This window comes from Protopterus annectens, chromosome 1.part1 (genome assembly GCF_019279795.1).
Source record: "Protopterus annectens isolate FY-2018-M chromosome 1.part1, PAN1.0, whole genome shotgun sequence".
Taxonomy (NCBI): Eukaryota; Metazoa; Chordata; order Ceratodontiformes; family Protopteridae; genus Protopterus; species Protopterus annectens.
The window spans coordinates 1,857,321,668-1,857,345,709 of NC_056726.1; the positions used below are offsets into that span (position 1 = coordinate 1,857,321,668).

At 41.7% G+C, this 24,042-nt stretch overlaps 1 protein-coding gene across 1 annotated transcript in view; it reads left to right on the forward strand.

Moving 5' to 3' along the window:
* KIF6 (kinesin family member 6) overlaps positions 1-24,042 on the forward strand; it is a 4,303,753-nt gene that overhangs the window by 3,537,167 nt on the left and 742,544 nt on the right. The window contains exon 17 of the mRNA XM_044084863.1: positions 78-162. Coding sequence (XP_043940798.1) covers positions 78-162 — 85 coding nt within the window. The remainder of the gene's footprint in view (positions 1-77; positions 163-24,042) is intronic.

Sequence of the window (24,042 nt, forward strand, 5' to 3'; positions counted from 1 at the left end):
TAAATAATTTAATATATATATTTATATATGATATAAATATTTTATATATCTGTTGTCTTTGCTTCAATCGGTGACAGGTGTAACCAGTGATTCCATTGATTTCAGTCAGCCTGACCCAGTTGAAGATGAACTCCGAGCACAAATTGAAGTAGAAAAAAAGAGGTTTTGTTTTTCCTTCTAATATTTCTTGGATATATGTATGTGTTAATAATAATTTTTAGTAATATTAGACTTAACTGTCTTGTCACTGAATCTTGGCACATATAGCCTGTGTATAGAGCCACACATTCCAGGCTGGCTGAAAATGTATTTTGGTACCAAATATGCTTTGTAACTGATTTACCTACAACATATTTTTCATAAGTACTGTACAAACAGCCTTCTTCAAAATATTATATTTCACTTAAATAGCAACGGTTACAGCTTCATTTGCATCAGTCATAATTTCATTTCTGCTCATGCAGGATTTCCATAAACACCCAAAATCCTTCATTTAAAAAAATCACTTTGCTTATATATACAGCACAGCCTCAAATCCACTTACCCTAGTTTCTTTATCTTGTTTCATTTAGAAAAAGGAGGAGAATGTATAAGTAGTATATGAGAGAAGTGGTAACACTGTTTTGCCATTATAATTAAGTTACACGTAGCAATGACTGGCTTATGCTTTATACCTGTGCATGTGTGTGCATGTACAGTATGTATGTATGTATGCCTGCCTGTAGTAAGGATTAAAGAAAAGAAACAGATCATGTGGCTGAGTACATTTACTTAAAATAGCATGTTCTTCATGTTTCAGTGTTGCAGTCATCACCTGTGGGTTATCCCTGCTGTGCTAGCCCTTGGCCGGACTGAATACCACAGTCATTGTTTTTCTGCTTCGGCTGCTGTTGCTTCTTGACTGACGTCAGGTCATCAGTGCTATAAAGCAAGGCAGCCAGTGCCATTACATCAGTCTTTCTTGCCATGGAGCCCATAGCAGAAGCATTTCGCAAGTGTGCCGGTTGGTCACTACTAGAGTTTGAATTACAGCTGAAAACATCTAAAGCTAAGTACCCCATTGGGGATCCTTTTTTCTTGCACTAAGTGATGTCTGAAAAAGTTAACAATTGTCCCGCCTGTGGAAAGCAGATCCCACACCGAGACTTCCATTCATACTGCTTCACTTGTTTAGGCCCAGACCACGACATTCCCTGTTGCTGGTTCTGTGCCCTCTTTAACGCAAGAACTATTCATTCTAGAGCTCTTCATGTAGACAGGTTTTTTTGTCTTCCATCTTCACATTACAAAATGGTGTCCATCAGTCAGCAATCCATAAATATTCCGAAAAAATGTAAAGATAGAGACAGACCACACAAGGCTAAGCCTTCCAATGATGCTACCGGTAAGCAGGTCGTCACTTCTCCGGAATTCATTGAGGCGTTTTCGCAGCCCCTGATGCCTGATACATTATCTGTGCAGTCCTCTACCAAGACCCTTTCAGAGTCTGGTATGCCACAGAAATCTTCTTCATCTTCCAAGCCTTTGGTTGTCTCTACCTTGGCTGGGTCTGGAGCCACGACACAGTCACCGGCTTCCAAGGAAGCCTTTTGCATTACCAGTTCTAGACAACAAAACGACATCTTCTCTTATGTCTCCCGTTTCTCTCAGACCGATGGATACTCTTAGGCCTAGAAGCCACGCCACTCCTAGAAAGTCTACCTCTAGGTACCATCTTACTCCTGCTCCACCACCCCAGGCCAAAATGCTTAAGATGGTAGAGGATCTTATCCCCTTATCAGGGGTAGTCAGGCCACAACTTCAAAAAGGAAAAGACACCATTCTCCTGAAATAATGACAGTGCAGGATTCTTAGGAATCTGATTACTCAGATTTTGAAGAGGAACAACAGCCTCTTACTGCTTATGAAGATTCAGATGTAGAGGAATCCTTTCCCTTTGCTTCCCCACCAGAAGACCTGTCCTTTTGGGAAACCCTTCACTCCTTCAGGGAACATTTCCACTGGGAATCTCAGGACTTCCCTTAGTCTAAGAAAAGACTAAGAGTTTCTACACCTGCCCCAGCACAGACCCCTGGCCATCCCCCCTATCATAGAAGTGGTGGATGATGGTTTTCCATGAGTGCAGCTTAGCCCCTGATGCCCTCCCACCTGCTTCCAGTAAACCTGACAGGTATTACAGAGTACCAGATTCTCACAAATACATGTACAGAAACCCTGCTGCAGACCTGGAGGTCATTACTCAGGGACCTAAAGGAGCTAAGGCTAGTTATGCAAAGAATCCTATTCCTTCTGACAGGAATCCAGAGGTCTGGACAGATGGAGTAAAAAGGTTTACACTTCTGCAACCTTAGCTATCAGAGCACTCAACTGTCAGTTCCATATGTTGAAATATCAACAACACACTTTGGAACTATTAAAGCTAAAGATTTCTACCTTTCCTGACTGTGCCAATTCGATAGATTTACTGCACTCTACTTGTCAAATGGCCAAACTCTCTTTGCATTGTGGATATGATGCACTAGAAGCCTCAAACAGGACAGCGGTGTCAGGATCTGTCATTAGGAGACATGCATGGTTGATGGAACAACCTCTCCCTGATTATGTCAAGTCTAAATTAATTGGTGCACCCTTGGATAAGGACTGCTTGTTTGGAGTAAAAGCAGAAGAGGTGCTTAAAAAGATGGAAGACAAAGCAAAATCTATGCAAACAGTAAAAGATTTCTTTCAGGTTCAACCTCCTAGGTTCAGCAGGAATTTCCCCTCTAAGCACTGGTCCTTTCCTGCACCTAGCAGACAGGGGCAAGGTAAACCCCACAGGGACAGGTCACCCAGGCCCCTATCCCAGGGACAACAGAGAACCAAACAGTAGACCACCTCCGCCCCAAAGGCAGGGAGTTGTAAGCCATCCTTCTGTGGCAAAAACTCTCAATGACTCCCTCTCCCCACTCTGCCCTCCTTTCACTCACCAAAAGCTAGGAGGAAGGCTCTCCTTCTGTAAAGAAAATTGGCTTTCTGTAACAAAAGACCAATGGGTCTTAAAGATAATTTTTCTGGGGTACAAATTCTCTTTCAGCAAAATCCCAATTCCAAGAGGGTACCCAGATTTTCCTCCAAATCAGTGCGCAGAGGCACTGAAGCATGTCCAAACTCTCATATCCGAGGGGGCAGTAGAACTTGTTCCAGCAGATCAAACAGGCAAACGCTTTTATTCCAGACTATTCCTTGTTCCCAGAAAAGAGGGCACTTGGCGCCCCTTCCTGGAGCTATCTATTCTGAACACCTCACTAGTGGTCCCTAAATTCAGAATGCTAACTTTGCAGCAGTTGCTGCCTATGCTGACAAAAAATGCTTGATTAGTGACCCTAGACCTAAAAAATGTCTACCTCCTCATCCCTATAAGGGAATCCTGCAGGAAATTCCTGCACTTCAGAAGAGGCTCACACCACTTTCAGTTCTCTCTGCTACTCTGTGGCTTATCTACTGCTCCCAGGATATTCACCAAATACTTAGCCCCGGCCAATACATTTTGCAGACAGAGAAATATTCAGATTTACCCTTATCTGGATGACTGCCTCATTCAGGCAGAGTGCAAAGAAAAGCTGCTGCAGGACCTCCTCTTTGTCAAAACACTCCTAACTTCCTTAGGGTTCACCATCAACGAAAAGAAATCAAAGCAAATACCATCCAGGAGGATCATTTTCTTTGGAGCACTGCTGGATACAGCATCCCAAGTGGCCTTCCTATCCCCAGAAAAGCAGAGCTTCCTGCCTCTCAACTGGCTTCCAGAAGTCACCTCACAGTGAGGAAGTTCCTGGAAGGCTTGGGGTACATGGCATCTTGCATCCTTCTAATTCATCTGTCCAGGCTTCACATTAGAAAACTTCAGTGGTATCTAAAGAACCTTTGGTGTCAGCACTCTCAGCCTCTAGAGACCTCTCTCCCCCAATCCCCTGTGTAAGGGCCGAGTTAATCTGGTGGGCAGGGCCTGTGCCAAGAACAAGGGTCTTCCCTTCATCCTCCGCCCTACACCATCACCACTGATGCTTCAGACATTGCTTGGGGCGCTCACCTAGCAGGCAAGTGCACCCAAGGTCTTTGGGTGCCTAGCACCTTCCCTTACACATCAAACAGAAGGAAATGATGACAGTACAAAAGGCTCTGATATCCTTCAAACCCCATCTCAGAACAGGGGTTCTCCTCATCAAAACAGACATTACCACTGTAATGTGGTACATCAACTAACAGGGAGGACCCAATCTTGCTCTCTGTATAGGCTAGCCATGAACCTCTGGCTGACTGCCTCCTCCATAGGACGACACCTAATAGCCCAATACCTATCAGGGATCAACAACTCCCTTGCAGACCACTTAATTAGAAAATTACTGGACCCCCACGAATGACAACTCCACAGAAAAATCTTTTTGCAAGTCACTCAGGAGTGGGGAGCTCCGGAGGTGGATCGCTTTGCTTCACACCTCAACCACCAGTTTAAAAAAATTCTGTACCAGGGAGTATCACCACCTAGCATGGAAGGTGGATGCTTTGACCTTCCCCTGGAACTCTCTCTTTGTGTACATATTCCCTCCTCTGCCTCTTATTCCCAAGGTACTGATCAAGATAAGGGAGGAGAGACCAAAGGCCATCCTCATTGCTCCAGATTGGCCCAGGCAACATTGATATCCCTTTCTGCCAGCCTCACATCACAGCCTCCCAGGTAGTTCCCCCTGATCTCAGACCTCTTGCCTCTGGGAGGGGGTGGGTGCTGCACCCAGACTCGCAGACTCTCAAACTGTCAGCATGGCTTATATTCTAAAAACAAACAAGGGGCTCCTGTTAAGCAAACAGGTCCTAGACATTATCACAGAGGCCAGAAGGCCCACCACCAGGAAATCTTATGCAGGGAAATGGAAAAGATTCTGCTCCTGGAGCCAGTCCAGAGGGAGCAGTTCCTCTCAACCTTTCATCCCTCTTATCCTGGACTATCTAGCTGAGTTACTCAATAGTGGCCTCTCCTTCTCTTCAATTAAGATCCACGCCTCAGCCATTTCAGCTCATTTCTATACAGACCCGCCCCTGTTCTCGCATCCTTTGATTAAACAATTCCTTAGAGGGGCTTCTAATATCAGACCTTCCAGAAGGCCAGCCACACCAGCCTGGGACCTGAATTATGTTTTGGAAAAACTAACCTTACCACCCTTCAAACCTGCTGCTTCAGCAGAACTGAAATATCTCTCCTGGAAGACTGCCTTCTTACTAGCTATCACTTCAGGCATTGATGGCCATTGAGCCCTTCATCATTTTCCGTGCAGACAAGGTCTTCCTGAGGACTAACCCCTCCTTTATGCCCAAGGTGGTATCTAATGTGACTGTCAACCAGGCCATACATCTACCCACCTTCTTCCCTAATCTTCAAAACAAGGGAGAAAGAATTCTGCACTCACTAGATGTGCACAGACAGCTCCGATACTACTTGGACCATACTAAAGCCTTCAGAAAAACAGACTAACTTCTTGTCAGCTTTGCCCCAGGGGCAGAGGGCAAGCCCATTTCCAAGCAAACCATTTCCAAATGGATATCATACTGCATCCATTTCTGCTACAGATTACATGGGAAACCACTCCCTAGGTCAGTTCGTACCCATTCCACTAGGGCAGCCTTCACTTTCACAGCCTTCCTCAGAGGAGTTCCCACCAGGGACATCTTGGAAGCTGCCACCTGGACTTCTGTCCATACCTTTACAAAGCATTACCACCTACATCTTTTCTCTAAGGCTAGGGCAGGGTTTGCTTCTTGCAGTGCTTGCTGACCCATCCCTAGTTCTCTCAATAATCCTGCCACCCCTCTCCTCAGCTTTGGGAATCCTCCCACAGGTGATGACTGCAACAGTGAAATACGAATAGCATAGTACAGTTGTGTGCACTTACCATAAATGTCGATGTTCGAGTGTGTTCACTGTTGCAGTCCTGGTTTCCCTCCCTCTTTCCTCCTTATATCCTCTTTCCTTAGGGAGACATAAGCTTCTTACAGTAGCTTTTTGCCACCAGGACCACTTTACCATATTTCCTGGGGCTTCTGACTGGTTAGGGCAAGAAAACTGATATAATGGTGTTGGCTGCCTTGCTTTATAGCACTGACGACCTGACATCAGTCAACAAGCGACAGCAGCAGACGCAGAAAAACATTGACTCTGGTTTTTGGGCTGGGCGAGGGCTACCACAGCAGGGATAACCCATAGGGGATGACTGCAACAGTGAATGCACCCAAACATCTACATATATGGTAAGGGTATACAACAGTACTTTTTTAATACCCTTCATAAAAAGCAGTGGCCATTTAGAAAGAGTCCCTATTACAACACAACAGAGCAGTATAGAGTAAGAAGGATCTAATATAAAGTAGTTTCAAGACTTTACTATAATAGCTGTAATTAGGCATCGGGAAGAAGGGTACTGCCCCAGGAACAATTTGCTAGGGGTCATAATCTCCAAGTGCCAATGCTGCAGGATTGCCATACCAGCTTTGGTTCATAGGTTCATAGGTTCATAGGTTCATACTAGGCTATCTGCCCGAGGGCATTTACAAGCCTAGCCCATAGTTTTGTGGCTTACGCCACCCCTTTAGTATGGGGAACTATACCCATTATTTTGCTGTGCCTCTGTTGAGCAGTGACACTGAGGTAATCCCTGGGGTATATCTGCGATCTCCCATCCACTGGTCAAGATTTCTCTTGAACAAGGCCAGCGAGGTGCTCTGCCTCACATATACCGGGATTTTATTCCACAGCATAGGGAGTCTTTGGGTGATGAATCTATCCCTCCAGCACGTCCTATTAATAGCCGTGTCGAGGTTTAAGTCTCCCGCCCTTGTGGCTCTGACGGATCTAGATTTTTGAGGTGAAGCATATTCATCAAATCTGGGTTTGACATGGCCTTGTATGTTAGGCAAAGGTCACCTCTGAGCAAGCGTGCGACTGAATAGAGCTGGAGTTCTTTCAGTCGGGCAGCATAGGACAGATGTTTGAGACCCTTTATCCTTTTGGTGAGGAACTTTGTGGCCTCTCCAGCTGCTGCAAGTGTCGGGTCAGATACATTCCGAATGGGGCATTGTACTCAATCATTGGTCTGATGAGTGATGAGTATAGGGAGACTATGACCTCCCTTGATCTAGATGAGAATCCCTTCATGATAAGGTGGGCAATGTAGAAGGTCTTCCTAACTACTTTAGCTACATGGGTGTCGAATGACAGACTACTATCAACCTGGGTCCCCAGGTCCCTGATAACTTCTTCTGTACTCAGTAGATTGCCACCTATTTGGTAGCTAGGGGTAACCTTGTTTTTCCCGAAGGGTATGACTATGCATTTTTTGGCATTTAACTTTAGGCCATGGCTCTGGCACCAGTTATCCGTTTCTGTGAGACCCTTCTGAAGGATATCTGTGTCAGATGTGTTTTCTACTATGGCGCCCAGTTTGCAGTCATCTGCAAACTTTGTCAGCCATAACCCTCCTGTGTTTGCTTGTACTTCGGAAAAGTAGATGCCAAACAAGAGTGGGCCCAGGACTGAGCCCTGTGGTACACCACTTGTGACAGGCTTTGAGTCTGACATGGCCCCAGCAACTCTGACCCTGTGGGTTCTGTCACTCAGCCAGTTTGCAACCCATCTTGTGATATATGGGTTAACATTTAAGCTGATGAGTTTTTCAATGATACCCGAGTGGGGTATTGTATCAAAGGCCTTCGCCAGATCGAGGTAGGCTGTATGGACTGCCTTTCCCTCATCAATGGCTTTGGTGACTGTTTCAAAAAGTCAACCAAGTTTAGAAGGCATGATCTGCCTTTGACAAAGCCAAACTGGGATGGATCCAAAGTCTGCAAATTCCCTATGTCTTTATTTATGAGGTCCATTATGATCCTCTCCATGGCTTTGCAGATAAGGCTTGTCAAGCGAATGGGCGGGTAATTTCCAGGCTCGGTGGAGGCACCGCCTTTGTGAAGTGGGACCACAGTTGCAGTGCGCCACTCCTGGCGTATCCAGAGGTAAGACTATGATTAAACAGCTGTCCTAGCTGTGGGTTTAATTCCTCGTTGAGTTCGTGGAGCACACAGCCGGGACACCATCAGGTCCCATGGATGCTGTGTTTTGCTTTGGAGAGAGCAGTTCTCACTTGGGCGTTGGAGATGTTTGGGGGCTGCAATCGCTTGGTATAGATATCTCTCCTTTTGGGGAGGGGAGAAGTTTGCACTGAACCTGTCAGCCAGTATGTTGGCAATGTCTGTAGGATCAGTAATCTTCACATCATTTTGAACTAGTTCTGAGCATATCTGGGAGTTTCCTCCCAGGTTTCTAACATAGCTAAAGAAGGCCTTATGATTGTCTTTTGAGTCTTTAGCTATTTTTCTCTCAAAATTTGCTTTGGATGATTTTATGAGAGCTCTTAGTTTTTTACTTATAGTGATCAAGGGTGTCTTACCTTTTAAGGATTTTGCTCTATCTTGTAGTAGCTTCCTCCTTTTGTTGTAGAGTTTGTTTATGGCTGGGGTCCACCAGAGTGGACGCTTGCCTTTGGTACAAAGAGTCTTTGTTTTGCTTGGGATTGCCTTATCCATGCAGTCCTGCAGGTGCTGGTAGAAGGCATTTGTAAGTGATTCAGCGGCTTGAGTACTGTTTTCCGTCGGCTCGGGGGCCTTAAAGGAGACCACACTAGTCTTTAGAAGTGTGGTTTACAAAGTCGAGAGAATATTGTAACTTTATAAAAGAAAAAAGAAAAAAAAATGCTGGCAATTTGTTTACGGTAATGGCTGAAGCTCTCAGTGTATGGTGGAAATAGCAGCAAGCTGCCTCATATATTTGTACCAAGCAGCTTGATGCAAATGTAACAAGCAGCTTGGTGTAACAGAAACTTTTTTTTGGTCTTCAGTTTAGAGAAGCTTTTTTTTTTTTTTTTTGCATAGTGGTGGCAGTTTAGGGAACTGCTAGGGTACCAGATAACATAGCTACAGTTTTGGCTGTTGTAAATCTATTTGGTTTTATTAAAATAAGTTCTATAATAAGCCTTACTCCATGGTGTAGAGGGATAGGGCCCTGCCTGTGACCCAGGTGGCCAGATATTAGTCACTGGCCTCAGAACTGAAGGAACCAGGCAAGGAAGGAGGGAGAAGAGTGAAGGGGCATGACCCACTACTTTTGCCAGTGGGACTGGAGTGTTTCAGGCAATTAAGGAGCACAGGAAGTTGGTACACATTCTGTGGTGGATTGCAGAGAAGCCACCTCCCATGCCGCAGAGCTGGTGAATGGGGTTGCTTGTTGGCAACATCCCTTGTAAATGTGAGGGGCTTCCATTGGAGACATTTCATTGCATGACCCCTTCACCTCCTGAATCAATTTTGTGAGGGAATGTAGGGCTGAATAAGAAAAACTGCAAACTAACCCCAATCGCTGCTTTAATGATGCCCTCTCTCAACTAGTACCCTGTCTGATAATGGAACAGCTCGGTTGTTTGTTTTGCCAAGGATGGATGATGATGCAGACAGCATAAAAATACTGCATAATGACTTAAAGTAGTAAGCTTTTTTTTTGTCTCTCTTTGCTCCTGCTGTCTGCAAATCATCATGTGAGAAGGGCCGTCATACAGACATCCCTCAGTGGTGGTTCGAGATTTTATATTTTTCCCTTTCCCCTTGACTATGTGCCTGTAAAAGCTTGTGGGTGTGACTTGAAGTGATTGTTAGAGCTATATGGCCTTTCACTTTCACAAGGGGCTAGTGGCAGCAGGACTTCACTGCCCATTCACAAGAGACACTGTATTGCTTTTACCCAGTCTTCACTTGGGAAATCAACTAGTATTCGTGTTCTGCGGAGTGCTCACCCCTCTCCCTTGTTTGGGTATACCCATCTTCCCTGCGTGCACTGTGCACCTGAGCTGCTGTTCAAATTCAGGTCATCTTGGCCACAGCCTTGGCTTTATATCTTTATGCCAGTTTCACAGGCTGCTAATATACATCACTCTTTTCCTTCTCTTTATTTTTCCTTATTGTAAGTAGTCATTGTCAAGTACTTATGATTTGTGCATCTGTTGTACCACAGTAATAAATGGTCACAGATTAAACCAAATATACCACATCATATTTTGTTTTTTCTTTTATATTTATTTAACAAGAAACTATTCATGATGATACCAAAAATAAATGATCCAACCACTTTAGCTCTCACACTTCTACTCCATCGAGGTCCCTGCCATCTAGAAACCACCTAAACATTTTCCATCCATTTTCCACTGTTCCTAGGAATTATGGTGTTACAGCAGCCCATTCTAATAGAACTCGTTACTGGGTACTACAGTCACAAATCATATTTGGCTAATAATTTGTTATTGTGAGCCATTTGTGTTTGATCATAGCTGTCACCCTGTCATGACAGCTAGCAAATTATACATGATTGCACTTTCATTTATCAGAGATGAGCTCATAAAATGTTCTTTTGTTGCAGACCTTTATGTTAGACTGCAGTAGAACTTAAAATACATTAAAAATATTTTATAAAATTTGAGCATAGTTAAATTACTAAACATTTCTGAGCATTTTAATGCATGCTCTTGTATTACACTTTTGGCTAATTAAGATTTGATCTTTCGTACATAGCCTAAGTATTTCAGCAAAATAACAAGACATGGGCCTTAAAGAGATACAGGATTTTAATGATGTTAAATGCTTTCTTTCCACCAATTTAAAGAATTTCAGAATTGGTAAACATTGAAGACTCACAGTCTTTTATAACAGAACTTAGTCATATGATGAAAATCAACTGACATGGTATATAAACTTTTAAATTAAAACAAATACATGATGTGAAGTTGTTCTGTCTTGCCTTTATTCTCACTGATGGGTTCAGAACCGATTCTTGGCTCCAACACAACCAAATGCAAAAGCTCAAGGTCTTCAACCAGCTCGAGGCCTACTCCCCATCCCATGATGCACTGGTGATTCCCTCAGATCTTGATTGCCGCTCCAACAGATTGAGGGATTCACCAGCTCTGGCCCGTGAAAGTTTATTTTTTCTCTCTTAAAGTTACTTAAATAGCTATATTATTAGTTAAAACTTGGTTAATTATGTTAATTGATAATTCGTATTGCCTTTCGCACTTCGTATTTCTGCTAGTGTACTCTTTTTTCTGTTAGTTCTTCGTGGCCTGTTTGAAGGCCTTTTGTTAAACTCCCAGTTTCCCTTTAATTGAGTGTTATTAGATAGTTCAAATAGTAGTTAAAACTGTTATTTTTCAGAGTGTTTATTCTATAGGTTAAAAAATAGTAGCTAGAAGTTGTTACTGTGCAGAGTGATTGTGGTATAGGTAGCTGTCTGTGTGAATATAAAGATATTTAAATCTCTCATAGTGTTGTCTGTTGTTAATATTGTTTTCTTATAGCCTGTTTAAGCTAGAAGGCTAAAATTTTTTTGTTATAAGCTCATTTAAGCTAGAGAGCTCTTTACTGTGTGTTTGTGTGATTGGATGAAGATGTTTCAAGATAAAGACAAGGAGGCTTAACAGTCTAAATCAGGGTTTAAGAAATGCCCTAAATCTGGACAGAATATGTCCATTACTGATGGACACACAGAGTGTGTGTATTGTTTAATGGCATTACATTTACAGGAAACATGCTCCATATGTCACTCCTTTAGTTCCCGAGTATTACAAGAAAGAAAGAACAAGTTGATTGTCAGGGGCTTGATTAAATCTTCCTTTCAGGAATCGTTGGAGCAAGGTCATACAACTCATACCAAGCCGTGTAAACCTTCAAAAACTTCTTCCACCACTGGATCATCAAAGCCAGCAAAATCTGCTTCGTCCAGTAAGTCTAAATCTAACAAACCATCAACCTCGGTGCTACTGACTTTGGAGCCGACGGTTATTACTATGAAGAGCCGGTCCCCGGTATTGGAACTTGTATCTCCCATTTTGAAATCTCCTATTTTACAATCTGTAGCTTCTTTGGCTCTGTCCTCTCGGTCCTCAAGAAGCTTATCAGACATGGATGTGGATCGTATGGTGCAGAAGCTTCTGCAGACGCCATCACTGGTCAAACTTTTGTTGGGACTGACGCTTTGACCTTTGGAACCGTGTAACCCTCCTCTCCTCATATCTGTTCCTCCAATCCGAATGAAGATTTTGGAGCTGGAATGCTTGGAAATTATGATATTAGAGCCATTGGTACTGAGACCTGCTTCAGGACTTTCGGATCCAACTTCTCAGACTGCTTCGGTGCCGATCGAAGAGTCTAGGAGCTGACACTCTCCAGTTGGGCCTGGGGACGATAGTCAAACTGATCTTTTGGGTCCGACATTGCCTCTCGAGGCTTCGGCACTGGTGAGTTTGGCTCCTACCTCTGGCTCAGAGCCTACCGTCTTGGTGCCAAGGGAATCGACTGTATCTTTGGATCCAGGAGTTCCTTCACATCAGAGCCGGGGGACCTTCGATGCCATGAGGAGAGCATTGTCCCCACAGACAACAACTTCATCAGGACCAGCAGCTTCTCCCCCTAAAGTGTCAATGTCTACTTCATCACAGATTCCACAAGCGAGTAGAGACCCAGAGCCTCAAGAAGCCCCATTGGGCGATCCCTGCTCTTCCGAGACCTCACCAGAAGCTTCCACTGAGGAGGTCCCTTGGAAGAGGATATGCAAGAGGAAGCATCTGGACTGCCCTCAGGAATCCATCACTTCAGACACTGACTTGGATGATTCAGAAGGTTCCCCACGGTCACCCTCAGAAAATATCTCCTTTGTAGATATGTTAGAGATTCTCAAACACAGGGGTGCTTAGCAGCCCATCAAACCTACTGATGACAAGTCAGTCTACCTGACGGCTTTCTGGTCTCAGCCCTCCGCCTCTTGGGTGTCTCCACTTTTCAACAAACTTATGGATTTGGTTTGTCGAAAGACGTGGGAGTCTCCAGATACAGTGGAACCTGTCCTAGGAGGCCCAATAAGTTTATTACCTCACCACAGGACAAGGCTTTTCTCACCAAGGGAGTCCCTGTTGATGCCATGGTGGTGGCGGTGGCCACCAAGAAGGAGTTATCCGAAACTTTGATGTTGGTCCATCCACCGAATAAAGATTCGAGAGACATGGACAGATATGGAAAGCGCATGTTTACTTCAGCGACTTTTCTTCGGTTGCTGAATTATCTTATGCATTTCACTGGATTGCAAAGAGATCTCCTAAAAGAGCTAGGAGATACTGTACAGGGTTCAGTAGCTGCGGGGGTCTCGGATAAAATATCTTCATAACTCTCCACTGTCAATTCCCTAACAAACTTATCCTTGCGTCTGCTTTCGTATGCAGCTGATGGAGTCAGCAGAGTAGCAGTTACAGGAATTGCTCTTAGGAGACATTCCTGGATGCGCTTATGTTCTTTTGCGGAGCCCTTTAAGTCATCCTTTATCAACACCCCTTTCGATGGCTCATCCCTTTTTGGACCCAAAGTGAAAGAAATGCTTACCAGGTGTGAGCAAGATGGAGAGACTGTCTGCCGTCGGAGTCCGTTTTTTCACTCCTACCAGACCTTACTCCAAAGGTTAGAAATGAGGAAAGGTGTGGTTCCATAAAACTCAAGGAGCCTGTCAGGACACACATGGTGAACCCCTCTCCAGAGGCAAAGGAGGGGGTAATAATTGAAGATGCTGTCCACGCAGTAAAGGGGGTCCGCAGAACCAGGGTGACAGAGATCAGTTCTTTGGGAAGCCCTATCAGCAACCTGAGAGGAGGCCCGCCTGTCCATCTCTGGAGGCAGTCGGGGGATGCTTATCTTTGTACCCAGATGCCTGACTAAAAATAATAAAAGACAGCTGGGTACAAAGCTTCATATCCAGAGGTTACTCTATTCCCTTTTCCACCCTACCCCTCAGTAAGAAAAATCCCAGACATTCCACTCAGTCACAGGGAACAAGCAACCATAAAAATTCAAAGGTTGCTACAAAAGAGAGTCATCCAGCTGGTCCCCACAGACCAGATAGGATCCAGAACTTACTGAAGGTTCTTTTTAGTTACAAAGAAAACAGGGGACTGGAGGCCCATTTTGGATCTCAGCAGGTTAAACAAATCTGTGAAAAAGACAAAGTTCCAGATGGTTACACTGCAGTCGATACTTTCTTTTCTAGGGAAAGACAATTGGTTGTACTCGATAGATCTCCAGGATGCATACTACCACATAAAAACGGACAGACCATCCAGAGATCACCTGCGCTTTCGGCTAGGGGCCAGTCACTACCAATTTCGAGCACTGCCCTTTGGTCTCATAACAGCCCCCAGAGTGTTCAAATGCATGGCAGTAGTCATGGTTCACCTGAGTCCAGCTGTTTCCATACTTAGATGACTGGCTCCTAACCACCACCACCAGAAATAAGCTCATTCAAGAAAGGGACACTACTGTGAATCTATGCTGTCATTTGGGGATTACCATAAATTTAGAAAAACTCTGCCTTATTGCCATCGCAGCATACCATTTTTATAGGAGCATTGTGGACACTGCCACAACGACCTTAAAACTTCCATCAGAAAGGGTTTGTGCTCTTCAGCAACAAGTTCTAGCCCTTCTCTCGAAAGAAAAAGCTCCAGCTTCTACGGTTTTCAAATTGCTGGGTACAATGGTGGCAGCAATCATTGCAATTCCACTGGGCCGGATACATATGCAGATACTACAATGGCTTCTGTTCACCCAGTGATCCTTTCAGTAACTGCCAGTGTCGCATCAGATTATAATCACAAATTCATGCAAGAAGGGACCTTCAATGGTGGCTGACATCGCAGTGTGTAACAACAGAACGTTACTTTGTTTTACCGAACTCAATTGCCATAGTGACCACGGACGCTTCCCTGATAGGGTGGGGGGATATTATCAACAAAGAACAGCCCAAGGCATATAGAAAGAACATGAGGCTCATCTGCATATCAGTGTCCTAGAGATGAGGGTGGTACGTCTAGCTTTGCAGTCCTTTCAAGACTCTCTTCCTCTGGGGACCATTGCAATCCAGACAGACAACATGTCAGTAGTCTGGTACGTAAACAAACAAGGAGGAACCAGATCTTACCCCCTATGTCAAGAAGCCTTGAGAGTATGACAATGGGCAAACTCCACCCAGCACTTTCTGATAGCAACGCACATCCCGGGGAAGTCCAACATGATAGCAGACAAGCTGAGCAGAGCAATTCTATTGCCTCACAAGTGGTCCCTAAAGAAAGAAGTGGCGGAAGACATATTCTGTATATGGCATCAGCCTTGCTGCGATCTTTTTGCCACATCCACAAACATGAAATGCAGCAACTACTTTGCCCTAATCCCCACACCGAGGGAAGTCCCAAGGGATGCACTTATACACGATTGGCCCCTTGGTCTCGTTTATGCTTTTCCACCATTGCCTTTGATACCCAAAGTTTTACAGAAAACCAGTGCTCAGGGAAGGACCATAATTCTGATAGCCCCCTGTTGGCCTCCAGATTTGGTGCCCCTTTCTTTGGCCTCATCTATTGGAAGAACCATGGATCCTGGACCCAGTTCCAGACCTCCTGATTCACTCATCGGGGGATCTTTACCGTCCCTTTGGTCCCTCAAATTGACAGCTTGGCTGCTCCAATTCCAAATCTAGCCAGGCTTCAGAATCTTTCAGCTACAGCACAGCTTATATTGACATCCTTTCACAAATCATCCACTAGAAAGCTACACCTCAGCAAATGGAAAAGATTTTAAATATGGACATTACAAAATCATATTGATCCTTATTTAGCCCCAATAGCTTCTATTTTGGAATTTTTGACAACTATTCAATGAGGGAGCAGCTCCTGCAACTATTCAAGTCCAATTGGCTGCAATAGCCAACTTCCATCTTGGTGAGGAAGTGCCTAAGGTCATGTCTCATAGACTCTCAAAGGTATTTCTCAAAGGCTTGATACATTTAAGACCACCCGTCAAATCTCCTCTTTCTTCATGGAATCTAAATTTTGTGCTATCATGAATAATTCTATCATCCTTTGAACCAGCCTCTTCGTGTGACCAAAAGTATATTACATGGAAAACCATCTTTCTAGTAGCTATTACTTCTGTTCGGTGGGTTTCAGAGTTACAAGCCTTGTCCATAAAACCCCCTTATATGATATTTCATAATGATAGAGTGTTTCTATGGACAAATCCCTCATTTTTACCCAAGGTATGCTTAGAAACAAATCTCAGAGTGTCTATAGAATTGCCTGTATTCTTCCCAAATATGGCAGTAAGGCAGAGTATATGCTGCACATGCTTGACGTTCACAGACAGCTACGCTTCTATTTGGACAAGACCAAGGATTTCAGGAGAACGGCTCAACTCTGTTTCCCTCTCAAACTCCAAGAAGGGTGCTCCTGTTGGAAAAACACACTTTATCAAAATGGTTATCAGACTGTGTTTCCTTTACTCACAGTTCAGTGAATTCACCATTACAAAAAAAGATAAAGGCTCACTCAACTAGAGCTGTAGCCACTTCCTCAGCCTTTTCTGCTAAATTACCAATAGATACAATTTGTGCAGCAGCCACTTGGTCAAGGCCTCATACCTTTATCACTTATTACAAAGTGGATAGGGCCTCCAGGGCATACAAGGAATGCATACAATAAATGCATTCCTTGTATGAGAATACGGAATGTGGTACACATCTAGTATGGCTGTCCCTGCTAGAATACAGCCGGGCAGCTGTCTGCAGGGATCGCCACCAGGTGTAATATTTCTGTGCATAGTTTACAGCTGCAGCAGCTATGCTATTCAGCCATATTGCTCTGCGGCAAAATGCTGCTGCAGCCATTTGGTTTCGGCGATGTAGCTTCGCAGGAAATTGTCTTGCGAGCTACATGCCAGAACCCGCCATTTTCATATCCTGTAAATGTATTGTCTTTCAATTGTTAAATTACCAAGAATGTTGAATATATTATAGTACAATAGGAGTGAATATGAAATGTAAAAATACTGAAATATCTTCAGTTTTACTGTGTGCTGCATCTTCAACAAGCCTAAAAGGTGGAACAGAACTATTTTTATATATTTTGGGAAGGAACTGACATAAATTCAAATAATACCAAATCATTTATTTTTGATGTAACAAATTCAAGAGTCATCAAGTTTGTGAAACATATTTGAATATAATACAATGATCAGGGATATAAAAGTAGTATTTACCAGCTGACTAAGCCTAGATTTAACATAGTCATCCAGTAACAGAATCACTATCCTGTTACCTTTATTTGCTTTCAAAAAACCTTTAATTGTTCAAAGTTGTAAGTTCTTATAAAGCTGAAGATTTTGTCTGAGTCAACATGAAACATTTATTTTTGGATTTGTTATTTAGTAAATCTGTAATGTCCTTGTCGTATAGATTCACAGAAGTATTTAATGTTGATACAAGCACTGGATTATAAGTACCAAGTTTGGCTAGGAACTTAAGTGGTTAGACTCTTGATTATCTTTTAAAACATACTGAAAATTAAGCTTACAAGTATAAATGCTCACCTCAATTATTACACTTACCAGTCTAGCTCTCCTAGAAAGAATAAAAGATCTTTAGAAACCACATTCATTTGCTTACTAGAAAAAGGCAATGAAGTCAGATTGAAAGCAGGTATTTTTATGATCAAAAATGTTGATGTTTTGGGACTTTCCAAGATGGCTGAACACTGATAAACAGTTTAACTTAATCTCTGCCAGTGTGGAAAAAGAAACTAAAAGACAAAATTCAGACTATTATGGAAAGGAAGAATAGAAAGATTACACGTGACTTGGAATTATACAAGAGTAACAGGGCATATGTTTGGCCTGCATATAGGGACCCCAATATTGATGTTAGTAATTTCCACCCCAGGAGAAAATCTACTAGAACGAATACAAGGGAAGAAAATTTTCAGGGGGGAAGATTTTTTCCAGCACGAAACATCAACAGGCAGCGATAAATGATACTCATGGAATTGTAAAGCCCCTCATACCGACTGATAGGATTGAATGTGGAAAAAGTGACAAGATTGACCTGTTACACTGTAAGAAAGTTATAGAAGCAGAGGGACATACATATAATTTTATTAAGACAGCAAACAGCAGTCACACCAATATTGAGAAAGTCCCTATGGAAAACAACTCAGCTAACACATATCCTAAGGTAACTGTTTATGAAGGATTTAAGGTGTACAATTATACAGAGGTGGATGTTAACCATGAGATGGGGTCACTTTTGAGTAAGGGTATGAAATATATACCAGCCACAGGGTTGCAATTAGTGGATAACATTAAGGAGATCAAAATGTTCTGCAGAAGACTCAATCTGGCTGCACATTTTGACAATAATAGAAGTAATGAGAAGGGACAGATAGGTATTGCAGGAACTGATCTTAGGAAGAAAAGTACCTTTATTCCTGATAACAACCAGCAAGTGTTGAATTTTGAGAAACTAGTTTGCAATGATATATACTGGATGTACAAAAATGTAAAGAAAGCTAAAAATTCCTACACAGATAACCTCCCAGCATTGGAGAGAGAAGCATTATCCACACTCACGTGTAATAAGGACATAAGAATTATGAAGCCCGATAAGGGCGGTGGGGCAGTGATTTACTACACCAGTGAATACAATGAGGCTTTACACAGCCTTTTTTATGAATCAGGAAATTATGAGAACATCTCTATTAACCAAATCAACATTGGGTACAAAAGAATAGATTTGGTTATAGAAGAATATTTGATTGATAACAGGATATGTAATGACACCTATTCATTTTTAAAGGTGGATTACCCAGTTTTGGCCAAGATGGTGGGTATACCAAAGATACATAAGTGTTTGAAGAACCCCCCATTTCGCCCCATAGTTTCAGGCTCTCGTTCTAAAACCTTTAACATAGGGAAACTTATAGATGGATGGCTCAAAAATGTGTATAAATCCATCTCTCATATCATGAAAGATTCCTGGAAATTTTTGGGTGATTTAACCAGAGATAAATGGCATTCAAATATAACTTATCTCACCATAGACGTCCAGGATTTATTTTCCAGCATTCCCAAAGATGAGGGCCTGGAATTTTTTGCAAATAGCCTAAGGAAATATTCAGGTCTCACATGGAATAAGATTTCTTTAATATGTGATATGATGGGGCTTGTACTGGACCACAACTACATAGCATTCCAAGGTGAATTTTTCAAACAGATCAAGGGTGTGGCTATGGGAGCAGCGTGTGCTCCCATTTTCGCAAATTTGGTCATGCTGGATTGGGAGTTAGAACATGTATTCAACAGTACATTTTTTTCTAACATCTCTTATTATGCAAGATACCTGGATGATATTTTCATCTTGTGGAATGGTCCAGTGGAAAAAATAGAGGAATTTATGACATACATAAATAATACCACTAGTTTTCTAAAATTCACACATAGTTACAGCAGTACTGAAATAGCATTTTTGGATGTATTAATCAGTCACGATAATGTGGGTTTTATTTCTAAGTTATATAGAAAGCCCACATTTTCGAATGACTACATACATTTTAGCAGTAGCCATCCTCCACATGTGTTCAAAAATATAGTGAAAGGACAATGTATCCGGGCAGCCAGGATGTCTTCTACAAGGACCATAATGGAGGCAGAACTCAATTATATCAGGGAGTTATTTTTAGACCGTGCCTATCCAAGGAAAATGGTTAATGAAGTAATTAAATATGTTGAAGGCGAATGGGGACACAGATATCCACCATTATTAGGCTGTTACAGAATGAATGATAAGATAGAAGGACAAAACGAACTCCAGGGAAGAGTGTATGTACTCACATATACACCTTATACACATTTGGTCAAAGAAATTTTAGAGAAACATTGGGCAATATTAGTCTCTATGGACAAAGAACAAAGATGGGACAAATTTCCTAAATGTGTATATAAAACGGCGCCCAATATTAAACGATTGTTGGAGAGGGCAAGCCATAGAAAGGATGAAGTAGATACACATAAGGGAACTAGAAAATGTGGAAGGTGTAAACAATGCAAATACATCAATACTGCCAATACCATCAGGTTAGATGATATTAATCGTACGTTTATTAGATGTAAAACCGGGAATTGCTGTTCTAAAGGGGTAGTGTATATAGCCAACTGCACACGGTGTAATGCCCATTATATCGGCAAAACGGAAAGACAACTGAAGAAGCGTGTATACGAACATCTATATCGGATACAGAAATGTGATAGTAAAAATGCGTTATATAGGCACATTATGGAACAAGGGATAGAACATAGTTTCATATTTGCCATTATTGATCAGGTTTTTATTACACCACTTGGAGGGAATTGGAAAATGGAGTTAGCAGCAAGTGAGAGTAGATGGCAGATCCTGACAGATTCCACCCGAAAACCTGGTCTCAATGATTTTGTCAGTATAAAACCATTCTTAGCCTTATTATAAGTGAGTTTACAAAGTTACAAGAGTGACATATCAACAGTATTTGACATTCAGTATCTTGTATCTTGCATCTTGGTCACAACAAGTTACTATTAGGTATGTAGGGTTATGTGTAAGTAGTTCTGCTTACTCACATCATGGTCTTAGACAAGATGGTCTGACCTTGTTACAATTATACAATTATATATGACTTCATGTATAATTTAGTACATATCTGAACACACGTATGATGTGGAAATGTACAGTGCGGTAGTGAAGTACTTTGTTTTAATGTTTACCAACTGTTTATGATATTTTACCATTAATTGTATTTTTATTTCATGACTTGTTATTTTATAATTGATTGTATATAAGTATTCAACAGAGTCATGTTTGGAATGTAAAATCAATCATATATTTTTAGGTAACTTTTAGATAATTTTGACAATCATATATATATGTAATAATATGGTAGTTTTAGATGGGACATATATCATTAGTTATAGTAGGGAGACATTTTTATTTTATTTCATCAAATAAGTATGCACATAATGAGATTTACGATAAGTGATAGGATGTATTAGAGTAGGTAAATTAAAACTTATGGTAGAAAAATAATGCATTGGTAGTCAATGTGTGTGCCACCCATACACAGTAAAGGGTAAATTGTGGCTACTTTTATTTAACTACAGTGATTAGTATGTCTTTAAAGTTTTTGGCGGCAACTAGAGTAATTATACAATTAAGTGTTAAAAGGTAGAGTATTTAAGTAGCAGAGTACAAGCAGTATGTTGTTCTGATGAAGACTGCATTACAGTTGAAAGCGCTTAACCTTGTTATTTGTATCGTGTGGAGTTATAATAAATATATTTCATCACAAGTACGAGCAGTGATTCTTCAGCATCAGCTTCCAGACTTATTACTTGGTTGGTGCTTGTGTACTATTTACATGCCAGAACCCGCCATTTTCATATCCTGTAAATGTATTGTCTTTCAATTGTTAAATTACCAAGAATGTTGAATATATGATAGTACAATAGGAGTGAATATGAAATGTAAAAATACTGAAATATCTTCAGTTTTACTGTGTGCTGCATCTTCAACAAGCCTAAAAGGTGGAACAGAACTATTTTTATATATTTTGGGAAGGAACTGACATAAATTCAAATAATACCAAATCATTTATTTTTGATGTAACAAATTCAAGAGTCATCAAGTTTGTGAAACATATTTGAATATAATACAATGATCAGGGATGTAAAAGTAGTATTTACCAGCTGACTAAGCCTAGATTTAACATAGTCATCCAGTAACAGAATCACTATCCTGTTACCTTTATTTGCTTTCAAAAAACCTTTAATTGTTCAAAGTTGTAAGTTCTTATAAAGCTGAAGATTTTGTCTGAGTCAACATGAAACATTTATTTTTGGATTTGTTATTTAGTAAATCTGTAATGTCCTTGTCGTATAGATTCACAGAAGTATTTAATGTTGATACAAGCACTGGATTATAAGTACCAAGTTTGGCTAGGAACTTAAGTGGTTAGACTCTTGATTATCTTTTAAAACATACTGAAAATTAAGCTTACAAGTATAAATGCTCACCTCAATTATTACACTTACCAGTCTGTACACTTACCAGTCTAGCTCTCCTAGAAAGAATAAAAGATCTTTAGAAACCACATTCATTTGCTTATTAGAAAAAGGCAATGAAGTCAGATTGAAAGCAGGTATTTTTATGATCAAAAATGTTGATGTTTTGGGACTTTCCAAGATGGCTGAACACTGATAAACAGTTTAACTTAATCTCTGCCAGTGTGGAAAAAGAAACTAAAAGACAGGAGCTGTGAACTCTGTCAATTTTAGTAAATTCAGTTACTGGCTAGTAAGTACACTGCCTTGGTGTCAGCAAAGAAGAAACTAAGACAACAGGACAGCTTGAAAGAAAATCAGCTAGAAAAGTTGAAGAGAAAACACTTGACTGGGAAGAATCATGTAGTTGTTCAGCAAAAAGCAGTTTAAGCTCCAGCTTTAGTGCAAGACATATCTTCCAGTAATCTAGAGGGGAAAAAAAGTCAAACATGCTCAGAGCTCATTAAAAATGACTGAAACACTAAACGAGTATATCAACTTAAATAAAATGGCTGGAAACAATGGAACAAGCTTTAAACAGATATTCAGATGAGATGATAAAACTGCAAAAAAATCAGCCATAGAAATTAATAAAAGGCTGGCTGAGTATGAGACTGTGCAAAAAGAGATGTCTACAAAATGATAGAATTAAAGAGTTTCTACTGTATCAGAAAAACTAGTAGGAACAGACTGTATTAATTTTATGAAGGTATACATAAGCAACTGGACTGCTATTCCACAGCAGGATCTGTTAACTGAAAGTGTACATCATATGTATGCTCCAAATCTGGCCATCAGAAAGCAGCCAAGACCTGTATTGGTAAAGATGCAATCCTACCAGCAGAAATAGTTGATCCTGACAAAACTGGCAGAAGGGCAAAGTATTACAATTATAGATAGTAGAGTGTTCATAGGTCCATACTAGGCTATCTGTCCTAGGGCATTTATAAGCCTAGCCAGAGTGTGTTTGGCTTTCGCCACCCATTTTAAATTAATTTTGCTATGCCCTTTTTCGAGGTTAGTATACTGTGCCTCTTTCTAACAGTGACACAGAAGTGATACCCAGGGTAAACCTACGATCTCCCATCCACACATCAAGATTCCTCTTGAAGAGAGTCAGTGAGGGACTCTGCCTAACCTGGACTGGGATTTTATTCCAGAGTGAAGGGAGCCTCTGGGTTATGAATCTGTCCCTCCAGCATGTCCTATTTATTTCAGTGCTGAGGTTCAAGTCTCTCGAGCGCGTAGCTCGATGGGATTTGGATTTTCTTAGGTGCAGCATGTCCATTAATTTCGGGTTGGACATGGCTTTATATGTCAGGCACAGATCGCCTCTGAGCAGGCGGTATGCCACTGAGTAGAGCTGGAGTTTCTTTAACCGGGCAGCATATGGCATCTGTTTGAGCCCTTTGATCCTCTTGGTGAGGTACTTTTGGGGTATTTCCAGTTGCTGCAGGTGTCTGGTAAGGTACATCCCAAAAGGGGCATTGTACTCAATTATGGGCCTGATGAGGGATGAGTAAAGAGGCACAATGACCTCCCCTGATCTAGATGTGAATCCCTTCATGATTAGGTGGGCTATATAAAATGTTTTTCTAAATACTTTGGCCACGTGGTTGTCAAATTAGAGATTGCTATATACTTGGGTCCCCAGGTCCCTAATTTACTTCTTCCATACTTAATGGATTACCACCTATGTGGTAATTTGTGGGCATTTTGTTTTTGCCAAAGAGGATGACTATACACTTTTTGGCGTTTAGCTTGAGGCCATGGCTTTGGCACCAGTTGTCTGTTTCTATGAGGCCCTTTTGGAGGATGCTTGTGTCGGCTGGTGAGTCGATTATGGCACCCAGTTTGCAGTCATCTGCGAACTTGGTCAGCCACAGTCCTTCCGTGTTGGCCTGTACCTCCGAGAAATATATACCGAACAAGAGAGGTCGCAGGACTGAGCCTTGTGGGACACCACTTGTAACTGGTTTGGAGTCT